Consider the following 14,218-nt stretch of genomic DNA (forward strand, 5'->3'; position numbering starts at 1 on the left):
GGGATTTGGGCATTGGAGAGGGCTGGTAAGGCTGGTGCACCTTCCCTCGGGCCTATGCACGTTAGTTCAAACCATGCTGAAAACTCATGTCTTCAAATCCTCCGCCACTGAGTGATGGCCGCTCTGTGCTGCCAGCCCGTCTCTCTGAACGGCTGAGTGACCGCTGCCTCTTTCATATTTATTTATTAGCCCTTCCACCACGGCTTGCTAAGCATGCGTGGAGCTAAAGGCATACCTACGTCATCTCAAGAAATTAGCAAGTGGTTCGTAATGAATCTTTCTAAAGTGATTCTTGGTAGGGTCTCCCCTTCTCACTTTGCTTTTGCCTAATTTGCTCAGCTGTGCTGCGGGCACTTTCCTTCTGATGCGTAAGGAAGAGACGCAGTGACTAATGTATACGCATCCACGCCCTCCTGCTAATCTGTGATCCATATAATGAAAGTCATTGACCATTGCATGCCCTATATATACGGCATATGGGGCTCGACGAGGCCTCAGCGCATCCCAAGCAGGACTACACCATAGGGTCGGCACTAGCAGGCCAGCCTGTGGACACCCCCGGCAGAGGATGGACAGAGGTATGTGTTCTAATAGAGGTGGGTCCAGAGGTGAGTAGGAAGCACGTCTACGTGACTCTTGCATTTCTCTTCCCAGGTCATGCCTTCGCTCTGGCAATGCTGTGTCTGGCTCTGGGGTTTAATGGGGTGCACTTGATGCCTATCTGTGCTCATGTGGGCTCCGGCTGCCGCGTTCTCACAGTCTCTGAGCTGTTTGACAGAGTGATACAACACTCCAGCAGGATCCACAGCCTCTCCACTGACCTCTTCTTAGACTTGGTAAGTTTTTGTTTCCACAGATCTTCAAAGTGTTTTAATCCCTTTGTTTGAGCATTGTCTCTGAGCCATCGGATGCAAATAACTGATGTATAATTACTTTGTCATGCCTCATTCTTGGAGAAAAGCTCCAGAAGGCAATGTGTCCTTTGCCTTGCAGATAGTGCTGAGAGTCGATTGCGTTTGTAATGAGCACTGTTGAAAGAATTATTATTGCCATTGTTAGTATTCTTATCAAACTTGTAAAATAACAACATCATTAACAAAACTGACGATAATAATACTAATAACAATTATTATAGTAATTATTATTAATAGTATTACGATTGTTCATTTTTCCAGTCCTCCAATACCTCCCGTGTTGATTGACATTTACTGCTGCCTGGTGTGCCACATTGCAGAGAAATAACTATCAACAAACACTACCAATTTTGCATCTGCAATATTTCTGCACACATCAAGTTTTTTTTTTCTATAATGCCAAAAAAAATGTAGAGGCTTGGGCTACACTACCTAAATGTAAACTATAAACTGGTGGAACGAGGGGTAAATATTAATATCGTTATATATGTGTGATTTGAAGGCGTGGTATGCCACATGCACAGCCCTCTCATCAAAGACATATATAGGATGAATGAAACCCTTGCCTTTAGGAAGAGCATCGAGGGAGACAGTACCAGTCCGCGGTCTGGTGAGGGATGGGTGCATGCCCCTGGTTTGCTCGGAGGGGCACACTCAATGGCACGGGTGCCACAATACTGGAGCACCCCGGAAGCATTTGTGACCACTTTTTAAAGGTTCCATCTTGCTTTAGGATTACTGTTTGATTGATGCCTTCTGAAATATTAATTAATCACGGTTAGTATAGTAGAAACATGCTGAGCCTCAGAAGGGTCGAGCAGCCTGAGGGCGGCAGGGGCATCTGTCTGATGGCTGCCGCGACTCGAGCGCATGCGCCGGCATCAGACAGCTGGTCCAGGGCTGAGCAAGTCCTGGCCTCAAGGTCTGCCATGCCTCAGTGTCTCCCCGTGTGTGACGCACTGCAGTGTGTCTGCTAGAGACAACCCACGCGCTTCAGGCTCCAGCATTACGGTGCGTGGGTCTACAGGCCGATCAGTCTGTCTGCTCACGCTTTTCCAGCGTGTCGTTGAGTTTGGAAAGGGTTGAAGGAAGCAGGAGGCTGAAAGCTAGCGCGTGGTCAGAGTGTCAGCTTGGACTCCGGCACGCTGGGCCCATTCTGAGGCACCGCTCGGCTCCAGCTCTCAGGTTCCCGCTCTAGTGGTTGAGGCCGCATCTCCTAAGGAAGCAGGTGAAACTGAGGAGCAGAAGCAGGGCCCGTGTAGTCACATGAAGGTAAAAAACAAAAATGCTCTCAATATACTATGTGTGCTTGAGTGTGTGGGAGACTGTGTGTGTGCACTAACTTGTATGTGTAAGTGTGAATGAATGAGTGTCAGCTTGCTATGTATCCTTCCGCAGCGCGTGGGGGTTGACTCGCTCAGCCCGTTATTGCAGATTTACAAGTCCCAATGTATTTCCATCAAAATGTACTGCGCTGAAGTTTGAGGCATATCAAACTGTGCGTCTATTTTAGTGCGGAGAAAAGGGCTTTTGTAGGGGACTTCTTTCTGTCCCCATTTCATCCCCAGGTTTCATCTGCCACGAAGAGCTGGGCTTGCCCTTTTTGGAAGATTGTATTAGTGTGTGCCCAGCACTATTATGGCTGGCCATATGGCGAAATGTAGAGGCCAGTCTAGCAAGGGACATTATCTTGGATGGTCTCTCGTGTGAAAGAGGTATGCGCAATCCTTGCCTAGCCTATGTAAAAACTGCATATCATAGCATTGAACAGCTGCATACTTTTGTGGTGCCTGACTTTTGTAATACCCTTAACAAAAAGCATGTTCGTCAAGCCCTGTACAACCATGAGTGCTCCCAACGACTTAACAGGGAATTGAAGAAATCCAGCGTTGTGGCCTACCATAGCAGGATTGTGCCAAACAATACCACCAACTATCTATGGTATGTTCATGGGCAGAGGAAAGGCTCATTATTATTTCAGTTTATGGCAGACACAGTTACATTTCTGTTGTGGTTCCCGCTAAGTTATATTCCAACTTGGTAAAGACATAAAAAACATTTTTTAATTCTAGTTTAAAAAAATAAATGTTGGGATAACAGGCAGGTGAGACCATCTTTTATGTTTTTTTATTGCAATTATCTGAACTAGAAATTGTGTTGCATGTGGGCTCGTTTTTAAAATCTGCTGTGAAGGCATGTAGCACTATTCTCTCCTGACTCTGCTACTTATAAGGCATTACTTTTAGGGTTGTTCTTAGAATGCTGCTATGTTAATCATATATTATGTGGGTTTTACTGTTTGTACATTCATACTGCTATTACTGTTTTAACGTACTGTTATTACCTGCTTGCTGCAATGTATATTGACATCCTGTTTTGTAATATTACATGTTTTAATGGTTATGGATTTTAATGCAACTTTTATGGATGTATGCTATATCCGAATGAAATATTCTGAATCAGAATGAGTGAGTCGGTGCTTAATTTGTGCCAGTGTTGGTCAGTACTTCACACCTTTTTCTTAACACCAGCACTTGTTTATGACAGTCTACCACTTGGTGGTGCTGTCTGATTGTTTTTGAAGAGACAGGACATGAGCATAACGTTTCTCACTTCAGTGTACATTAAATCTTCTTACAACTTTAGGTGACCTGGAATAGTCCAAATGTTCACAATTGTAGGAGTGAGGGAGCGCGTGGGTCAGTGAGGAAGTGTGTATGTGAGTGAGTAGTGAACATGTGAGTGTCTATGTCAGTGAGATTATGTGTAAGTGTGGATGAGACAGTGAGTATGTGAGTGGCACTGAGTAGGTGAGAGAGTCAGTGGGAATGTGAATGATACAGTATATAAATGAGGCAGTGTGTGAGTTAGTCAGCATAAAGGAGACTATGTGAGCTTGTGAGTGAGACAGCATGTAAAGAGACTGTGTGATTCAGAGTGCATATGGAAGACAATGTGTGAGCATGTCTGTGCCTGTGGATGAGATAGTGTATGAGTAGGTTAGACAGTAAATTAGACAGCATGTGATTGAGACAGTGTGTGCAACACTATGTTAGAGTGTGAGAGAGACAATGTGAGCATCAGAGTGAGACAATAAGTGAGCAAGTGACACAGAGAGCATGTGTGTGAGACAATATGTGACTGAGATATTGTGTAAATGAGGCAGTGTGATTGCAACAGCGCAAGTGAGAAAGTGAGCATCTCAGTGAACATGTGAGTGAGGCAGCATAAAAGTGTGTGAAACAATGTGTGAGTGAGACAGTGAGAGAGCATTTGAGTAAAACAGTATTTTAATGAGATAGTGTGTGTGAGAGAATATCAATGGGACAGTTAGTGGAGCATATGAGTGAGACAGTGAGTAGGTGAGTGAGATGTATTGTGAATGAGACCGTGTATAAGTTAGACAGTGTGAGTGTACATGTAAGACTGTATATGAGGGTGTGTGTGAGGCTATGTGAATGAGATACTGGGAGTGAGGCACTATGAGCATGTTAGTGAGGTAGTGAGTGAGACAGTCTGTGAACATGTGAGTGAGAAAGTGTTTGGACATGTGAGTGAGACAGTGTGAAACAGTATGTAAACATGTAAGTGTGTGTGAGTATATGACAGTGAATCAGTATTAGAGATATTGTGTGTTTGCTTGTGAGTCTACTCCTGGCATATTGGAGGCACTTCTGGTCTTACGGAGGCACCCCATGTAACATGTTACTGCTGGCATATTAGAGGTAATTTTTGGTATAAGGGAGGGCACGTTGGGGGCTGTGGGAGGAGCCCCAAAGCTCCTGCATCCTTGTCAACTTCCCTGTCAGTCCCAATCTCAGATATAGCGGGAGCTGGCATTGCTCCCACCCCACGCAAGCACTTTTCTTCTACTCCTGCTGTGAATAATTCTGTGTTTTTTTCTTGCCCGCAAAGCGCGGGCAGAGAGAAACCTTTATTCTCCTTGCTTCGCTCACACGGGCAGGGAATCTATGGTGTCCTGGAAGTTGGGGTTCCTGGGACACTACAATGGAGCCGGCCCTGGGAGATGGGGTCCCTATGGCCTTAGAATGGCCCATGGAGGGGGCTGTACACCCACCCTCCTTTGAAAATTCACGATGGTAATTGTGGATGGGGTACTCAGGGCCTCGCAGAGGTTTGAGCAGTGGAGACATGAGAAAAAACGCTTTTCCTATGGAAATGTGGTCCTAACTATAGCTACCTAAACTATAACTACCTACTGACTGAGTCCCAAAATGCCTGCCAACACTTCCTGGTTGAAGTGTTGGCTACCAATCAGATCTCAGCATGAGATCGGTAGGGTTCGTGAAGCCTTCGCGTCCCCAGACATACAAATTTGCTTTTTTCTTTTATAACTCCCAAACTATGGAAAGAATGGATTTACATAAAATGAAAAAAATGATTCTTTCTGGACCAAATAACAAAAAGGGCTCTTTCTGGACCAAGAGTTAACTTTCTGCCAAATTTGGTGAAATTCTGTCAAGCAGATTGGGCTGAAGTCATGTTTAAAATCTCAATGCAAATTAACATTGGAAAACCCCTTTTTGATGCCCCCTCCTTTTTTTTGTCCGTCGCTTGACGGATCAACCAGAAACTCTCCATGCACAACTAGAATCACACCACACTTTTTTTGGAAACTTTCGTGAAGATTCATTAAACGGCGCCAAAATTATAGGCACGTCAAAAAATGATTTTCCTATGGCAACAAGGTCCTGACTATAACTACCTACTAGTGGCTGCCAGTAGTTGATAATATATATATATATATATATTACCTACTGGCGGTCGCCAGTAGGTAGTTATAGTTAGGACCACGTTTCCATAGGAAATCCGCAACATTCTATTTTGAATAACTTTGGCGCCGGTTGACGAATCCTCGCGAATTTTTCAAAATAGGTGGGGCGCTACGCTCCGCTCCTACCCTGAAAGTCTCGGGGGGATTCGTCAAGCGGGGACTGAGATAAAAGGGGGGTCCCAAAACGCGTTTTTCCCATGCATTTTTCCATAGGACCTTTAGACACAGCTACAGCCCGAACGGCTGAACAGAATTACTTGAAATTTGGCAGAGAGGTAGTCCTCAGGTCAAGGAAGTGCCTTTTGTAGGTTTGGTGTAAATCTGTTCAGTAGATCCTGAGAAAATAGCATTTAAAAGCATATATATATGTGGGCGGAGCCTAACCACACATCTCATCCTGAGATCTGATTGGCTGTCAGCACTTCATCCAAGAAGTGTTGGCAGCCATCTTGGGACCAATATACATGATAGCACCTCATTAAAAAGCATTGCAGTTAATAGAAGGTTTTAAGACTTTAGTTACATTATAAATCATTTGTTGATGGTACCATACTCATTTTAGGAATTGTGGTATGTTCTAAGGTGATTTCACCATGTGAAAAAGCCTTCTGCTGGGATATCATGATTGAGAGAAAAATATTTTCTCATGCTTTTACCACAGAGGTTTGGAAGGTGATCTATAGGCTAAACTGAGAGCTTATTTTCTGTATATTCACATTATCTTTCTCAGTCATGTGAGAATGAAGTCTGACATTCTCAGTAAAACATGTACATCCAACAAGGGCAGAGACTGTCAGTTGATTCCTTTGTGTTCTACTGCAGCTTCCCAGAGTGTTCCAAAGAACTACTAGAGCGCTAACAGTCCTACTTATGATAAACGTATGGCACACCTGAAGCCATCTTGCTTGGATTAAAGTGGTAACTCTTAAAACATTTAATTTAAAAAGGAACAAAATGAGGGGGTTCATTTTTCAATAAAAAGTATGATTAGTGCTGCAGAAAGAAAAATTAGGGCACATTTTGAGTGACTTCTCAAATCCTCTTCTATTTCATTAAAAAATTCTGACATGCAGACTGAAACATGCACTTTCAATACCAGCAGCAGTTTTCCCTGGTGAGCAGTAGCTTTACTACAGTGATCTAATGAGCAAAAAGAGTGCTAACATTCTGAATTTATGGCAAATGTGTGACACATCTGAATGCCTTCTTGATGGAATCAAAGTAAAAAACTGAAAGTATTTCCTACTGAGGAGACTGCAGTAAATGAGGAAATTAGGAAACTTCATAACAAATAAGTCTCCCAAGATGGCCATCAGAGACAAAAGAGCCCAAATGTAGCCCAAATATCACCCAGATGTAGCCCAAGTATAGCCCAATGACAGAATGTCCCAGAATGTTCTTAAAAACAACTAGAGCGCTTACTGTCTTCATTATGACAAAAGTATGGCACACCTGAAGCCATCTTGATTGGAATAAACTGGTAACACTTAAAACATTTAATTTAAAAAGGAACACAATGAGGATGTTCATTTTGCCATAGAAATTATGATTAATGCTGAAGAAAGAAAATGAGGGCACATTTTGAGTGACTTCTCAAATCCTCTTCTATTTCATTAAAAAAATTCTGACATGCAGACTGAAACATGCACTTTTAATACCAGGAGCAGACTTCCATGGTGCAGTAGTTTTACTACAATGATCTAATGAGCAACTAGAGTGCTAACATTCAGAATTTATGGCAAATGTGTGACATATCTGAATACCTTCATGATGGAATCAAAGTAAAAAACTGAAAGCATTTCCTACTGAGGAGACTGCAGTACATGAGGAAATTAGGAAACTTCATAACAAATAAATCTCCCAAGATGGCCACCGGAGACAAAAGAGCCCAAATGTAGCCCAAAATCACCCAGATGTAGCCCAAATATAGCCCAATGACAGAAGTGTGCAAAACACTTATTATTTTGTGTTTTTGCAGTGTTATATAGTGCAGACTTGTCAGGTATTGGAGTGCTTTACATGAGCATTGGTTACATCACACAAGAACACATTCATTTTGGTTGTAGACATGGGGAGACTAAGTGATTTGACCAGAATCACAGAATGTCGAGCTGAAGCAGAAACTTCAACCTGGTTCCCCAGTTGCAAAGTCTGCAGTTCTGGAAGTAACACCACATCATCTCCCCTAAGTGCAACATTTAATCAAGTGGTCAACTGGATAAAAAAACATAAAGATAACAAATAATTTAAAAGTGCTTTGTCGCTATTTGAAAACTCAGAAAATATGTCCTTATTTTAGCCTTTTAGAGCACTAACCATAATTTTGATGCCAATAAGACCCTCTCATATATGTAATTTCTAAAGGAAATGCTCTAGGTATTACAGTTTTGATTACATCAAGATGATGTCAGGCGTTCCACACTTTTGTAATAAATATAGAATGTTAGCAATCTAGTTGTTCATTAGGATACTGTTGAGAGGCAGAGGCCAGGGGCACGGACTCTGAAAATTGAAGGCAGGTAGGAGGGTGCACAGGCAACAATTTAACCACACTGAGCAGGCAGGAAGGGCCGTGGAAGCACAACAGACTATGGAGGGCAGTGGAAAGGGGGGCAGGGGCAACAAACCAACAATACAGGACTTGCAAGAGAGGCTGTTGGAGGCAAGATCTATTACGGGTCAAGGAAGCTAGGGGCGGTCCCCAGATCCCCGGGAGCCACCACAGAACTGAGCAGGAGAGTGAGTCAGGGACAAAAGGGGCACCTTAATTTGAGCCGGGGTGCCTAGGAACGCTTGCTCCAAAAATGAAGAAAACAGACATATGAGACATGGAATTGGAGGCAGAATACAATGGCAGTTTAATGAGAAGATGCAACTTCAAAGAAACCGCAGAATAGAGACATAAAGTACAAAATACAGAATCCAGATAATCATACAGCTGTCATGATATTCTCTGTATCTCAATTAATGTACTGACAGAGAGAGAGAGAAAACACATCTATAAATGCATCATGAGAAACAAGTTACACCAAGGAAAATGTTACCTAGGAACACTCACGTTTACTCTTAGAGCAAGCATTCCTGCAATTACAATACAAAATCCTTTAAATGCAAAAGTAAAGAGAACAATGGTTAAACATAACATGACATTTCATATAGGTAAAATAGAATAAGATACTTCAAGCAAAGCAGAGCAAGACATTTTAAGCAAAGGAAGACAAGAGCTCCCAGCTCTTGGGGAAAACCTGCACTGCCTGTTAACCTACATACAGACGGCGAGGTAGTCCGTCGATATCTGTGGGTGCTCCCTTTTTATATCATTTTGTGGGCTCCTTTGCACGCTACATCTACCTACGTATGCTACCCAAAAGCTTCGTCTGCAGATTTTACCAGACATTTCGTCATTTACCCACTTAATGCTGACAATGGACTGGGTGAAAAGGTCAGTCTCTCAGGCCAATCGCTTATCGTAAGTTCCATAGAGCAAAATAATGGGTATTGTACGGGAATTCAATATATTCATGTATAAAATCTCCTCAGTTCTCCTAACTTGACGCTCTGCGGTTGCCACTTCCTTAAAAGCGGGAAACCTGCCCAGGAAGCAAGTACCAGTCCAGGATGCAGCCTACTGTATGTCGACAGCTTCAGGGGGATGTTGAACTTTGATACCGAGCACGGAGCACTCGGGTAGGGTGGGGGCTACTGGTTTGGAGCAGAAGGCCTCGCAGACCTGCCTTCAGACTGCTATACACTAAAATTGCAGAGCTATGGTCAATTTAACAAAGAGGCCTACATATTGAACAGAAGGGCCTACACAGGGGTTTTATACTGGCTGAGTGGTAAGGATGTCTCAGGATAATTATATAGCAACACAGGACCCGCTGGTCAATTTAATACGGCCTACAAATGCAGCTGGCAGGGCAAGGACAAGGGTCTCATACTTCAGGTGTGGACAGAACGGGCCAGGGGCCCCCTGTGATACAAAATCTACCCTCCTTCAAGCCTGTGGCAATGTAATAGACCATTGTGGGCAGAAGGAAGAGGCAATGGTAGTACAACCATACATGCCAACAGACCCGATTCAGCCAGGAAACGTCCAATGTTTTTAAGCTCAAATGGGCTTTATTTGATCTGTCTCCTGTCTACAATATCCTCTTTTTCAATGTAACTCAAAGGGGAAAATCAATACTCCAGTTTTTTTTCAAAATCTCCCTCTTACCAAGTTCAAAATGTTCGCAAGTATGGTACATTGGATCATGGAAGGAAATGGGATAGGGACATGGACTTGGATAACAGAGGACAGGAGGGACATGGAGAGGTGCACCAAACTGACCCTGCAGGGCAGGCATCAGGGTTTGCAGCAGCACAATACACCACACGGGAGTGCAGCACAACAATCCATAGAAAGCAAGAGGGAGGGGACAGGACCATGCACATGGACAACAGAGAACAGAGGGGCAAGAGGCAATGGTAGCTAGCTGACCATAATGGACAGACAGGAGAGAAAGCTGCAGCATAACAGACCATAAAGGGCAGGAGGGACAGATCAGGGGCATTACAATGGAACAGACAAGCCAGGAGGGAGGGAGTAGGGCTGGGGGCAAGGGGGCAGGGCAGGAGCAGCAAGATAGCCATGGAGGTCAGGCAGGATGGGCACTAGAAGCAAGACACACCATGAAGAGCAACAGTGAGACTGTGATGGCATACACACAGACCATGGAGGGAAGGTGGGAGGGGGTCAGGGGCAGCTAACTGACCACACAGGGAAGGTGGGAGGGACCATGGCAGCACAGAAGACCATGCATGGCAAGTGGGAGGGTTAGTGGCAGCACAATGGCTATAATGGGCAAGAAGGAGGGTGGAGGGGCATGCACAAAGGACGATGGAGGATAGAAGGGAGGGTCAGGACCTGTGCACAGACAAGAAAGTTCAGGGGAAGGGACCTCACAACAGACCACATGGGGCAGGCAGGAGGAGCAGCTGCAGCACAACAGACCAGGGAGGGCAGAAGGGTGTGGCAGTACAATGGACCATGTAGGACAGGAGGAAGAGGATAGGGGCATGGCATGTGGACAGGCAGGGTGGAGGTGACAGGGACAGGTTACAGTCATCTGACAATGCTAGGCAGGTGGGAGGGGAGTGGCAGCTCAACAGAACACTCAGCGTAGATAGGAGTGGCAGGTCCATGGGACATGGTGGGCAAAAAGGATGGATCAGGGGCATGCACAAAGACATCGGAGGGCAGGGGGAAGGAGAATAGGGGCAGCAAGCTAAGCACAGAGTTTAAGCAGGAGGTCAATGATGGGGCATAGTATTGGGCAATGGAGGGCAGGACGAGTGGACTGGTACATCATACTAAATTGAGGGCAGTGGCAGCACATCAGACCATGCATGGCAGGAGGGAGGAGGCTAGTCCATGGATTCACACAACAGAGGAAAGGGAGGAGGGGGATGGGGCAGCAAGCTAACTGTTCAGAGAAGGCGGGTATTAGGAACTTTATTGTTTTTAAAACATTGTGTCTGTGCGAACTACTTAAAATATGAACAAGTATGCAGCATAATCTCACTTTTATTCAGGAAGAAGAGGACGTTTGTGACTGTGATTCTGGGCTCACTTGGCAGAAACACCCCCTGACCCTCCACCCCCTATCGCAAAATGTAATGCCCGTGAAAAGGGTAGGTGAACACAGTGTTATATAGAACATAGTCCTGAGCGCACGATTGAAAATGAAAACTAAATATAGTGTATGGTATAAACTATGCACCAAAAAGTGTGATATAAGATGAACCGGGCGTGAAATATAATATGCAATACATTGTGCGCAATGACAGATTCATTGGAGAGCGCGAGATAGATGGAGTGTAATATGCACAGGGCAGTGTTGTGTAACCTAACTAGTCTCTAAAGTTGTAATATAAAATATGTGCTGGGGAGTGTAACGTTGCATATGCACTGTGACAAAGATATGGATCCCAGATTGTAATATGTATGGCATAGCACTGTGCGTTATAACATAGGCATCGAGGAAGGCACGTTAGATGGGGCAATATAACCCGTGCGAAGACAAGTGTGGCATTGACATATTCACGGGGTGGTGTTACAGTGCACATGGGCCAGAGAGTGTCATAGCATATGCAGTAGCTAGTGGAATACAACACAGAGGTGTGTGGCACTCGACAGGCAATGGTGGGTGTAACACAGCATTGGGCTCTGTCAGGAGCGCGCTGTGACTCTCAAGTGACGTTCGTCCCCTTTCCAGAGAGTAAAATAAAAAGTATTACACATCCGGCAGTGGATGTGTGTTTTATTAACCGTGAGGGGGGTTTCTTGCATAGTTTTGGTCGAATTTTTGTCGAATCCCCTTTGAATGGCTTGGTGTGCATGTGTATTAAATGTGCCCGTCAATAGCTACCCATGTTTGTATAAATAAACGACAAGGGTGTCTACCAGGATTAGCCACGGTAGGGCATCAGACATGTCAGAGCTTCACTAGTGGTGTAAATACATTCCACATGGATTCATTGCATGCATAGTCGCCTTTTAATGAATATCACGCAAATCGTCATGGTGATAGGTACGTACGGTTTGTCCAGCATGTCCTAGGTGTGTCTATAAATATATATATTTTTTAAAAATAATAAAAAACAGTGGCCGGCCCTGGGGATTGGGGTCAAAAAAATATAATTTGGAGACAAGCCCTGGGGGATGGGGTCATCAGGGCCAATACATTAGAATAAGAAGGGGAACCACACAGCCCCCCTTCTTAAAAAATTAAAATAAATAAAAGACTGGCATCGTGCCGGAGGCCATGCCCGCTCCGTGCAGCACTCTTTAAACGCGCCCCCAACAGGCATCTCCAGTATGCGCCAGGGAGCTGCGCTGCAGACAGGTGTTCTGAGGCCAAGCCCCTTTTTACACCTCTCTGCAACACAGCTCTGTGGCGCTTACTGGAGGTACCTAGTGGTCTAGTTTGACCCTAGGGACCCTTAGGATGCAAGGGGACTTAATCTCTCAACTTAGAACAGCCACAGGGCGCGTTTACACAGTGGTGAAGGGAGGGGACGGGGCCTGAGGTGACGTGTGCAAACACGCACTATGGCACGTTTTAAATTGGGGATATAATTTCCCTTCAATACTGAGGGCCCCTGGGGGCTAACTAGCCCACCAAGTGCTTCCAGTAAGCGCCACTGAGCTGCATTGCAGAGTGGTGGTCCAGGCCGTGCCACTTTTTACACCTCTCTGCAACACAGCTCTGTGGCACTTACTGGAGGTACCTAGTGGGCTAGTTGGACCCTAGGGACCCTCAGGATTTAAATGAACTTAATCTCCCAACTAAAAACGGACACAGGGCGTGTTTACACAGTGGTGAAGGGAGGGGACGGGGCCTGAGTTAACGTGTGCAAAAACGCCCTGTGGCCTGTTTTAAGAGGTAGTTTTAATCCCCCTGCCCTATTATATACTAGGGGCTTACAGAGGAGGTCATGCTAATCACAGGGGGACCCCAACGCATAATGTTCCCTAGTGTATGTAGGTGTTTTCACTGTATTCTAAGTGTCTTTTAACATAGCACTGGCTCTAGGACTGGTTAGTCAGACTCAGTTACCACCAGTATCCGTCTGAAAAAGTTGAGAATACAGGATGATTTTGCAACAAGGCTTCTTTCTGCTCTTCTTTTTGTTCTTTCTGCACGTTATCCTTCTTCCTGCACTTATCTTTGTATTTGAGGACTTCTGTTGCTTCTTTCTGCACTTCTTTTGTTTCTTTCTGTGCATTTTTTCTTCTTTCTTCACATGTCCTATCTCTGTAGGCATAGTTAGAAATTAGCATTTAAAAAACCTTTGAAATTCACAGAAAAAACCATAGGTTTCAGGCACGTTATAGTTAGGAATTAGCATTTAAAAAACCTCAGAAATTTACTGAAAAAACCATAGGTTTCAGGGGTGTTATAGTTAGCTGGACTTTTCACTTGTACAAAACCATTGAAATTCCCCTGTTATAGTTAGTTCAGCTAACTATAACTCGCGCGCCCGCAATGCACTGCTGATGACGTCACATATTACATCACTCATGACATGGTCAGTGACATCACTCATGACATCATTGATGACATCTCAAATGACATGCTTGCTATATATATATGGAAAACCACAATCCTGGAACTATCACGATTTTGATCAAAGAACAGGTACGGACCTCCAACGTGGTTAAAACTTTTTTTTCTTTTATTATGCAGATTCAAAAGTGCAAGTGCAGAAAAAATTCAAAGCAAGTGCCCAGCCTGACGCCTTTCGACTGCCCAACGGCAGTCTTGATCACATGACACGCTGGACCTATCACGCTGTATATATAGTTTAAAACAAAAAAGTCACATGATAAAATGATTCCAATTAGTTAAAGACACAAGCATTAACAGAGAAAACAGACAATTTCATTTGTAAAACTTACTGGCTTTACCATAATGCATCTTATTCAGCCACTACTCGTAATTCACCAAAATTAATGGCACAG

The 14,218-nt window shown here is 44.3% G+C and overlaps 1 protein-coding gene across 1 annotated transcript in view; it reads left to right on the plus strand.

Annotated features, from left to right (window-relative positions):
- Positions 1-1,865: 1,865 nt before the first annotated feature.
- The window catches only part of LOC146855526 (prolactin-like), a 22,033-nt gene continuing 9,680 nt past the window's right edge, over positions 1,866-14,218 (plus strand). Inside the window, exon 1 of the mRNA XM_085650619.1 lies at positions 1,866-2,186. Within this exon, the coding sequence (XP_085506745.1) occupies positions 2,181-2,186 (6 nt within the window). The 5' untranslated portion in view covers positions 1,866-2,180. The remainder of the gene's footprint in view (positions 2,187-14,218) is intronic.

This window comes from Triturus cristatus, chromosome 4_1 (genome assembly GCF_964204655.1).
Source record: "Triturus cristatus chromosome 4_1, aTriCri1.1, whole genome shotgun sequence".
NCBI classification, from domain to species: Eukaryota; Metazoa; Chordata; class Amphibia; order Caudata; family Salamandridae; genus Triturus; species Triturus cristatus.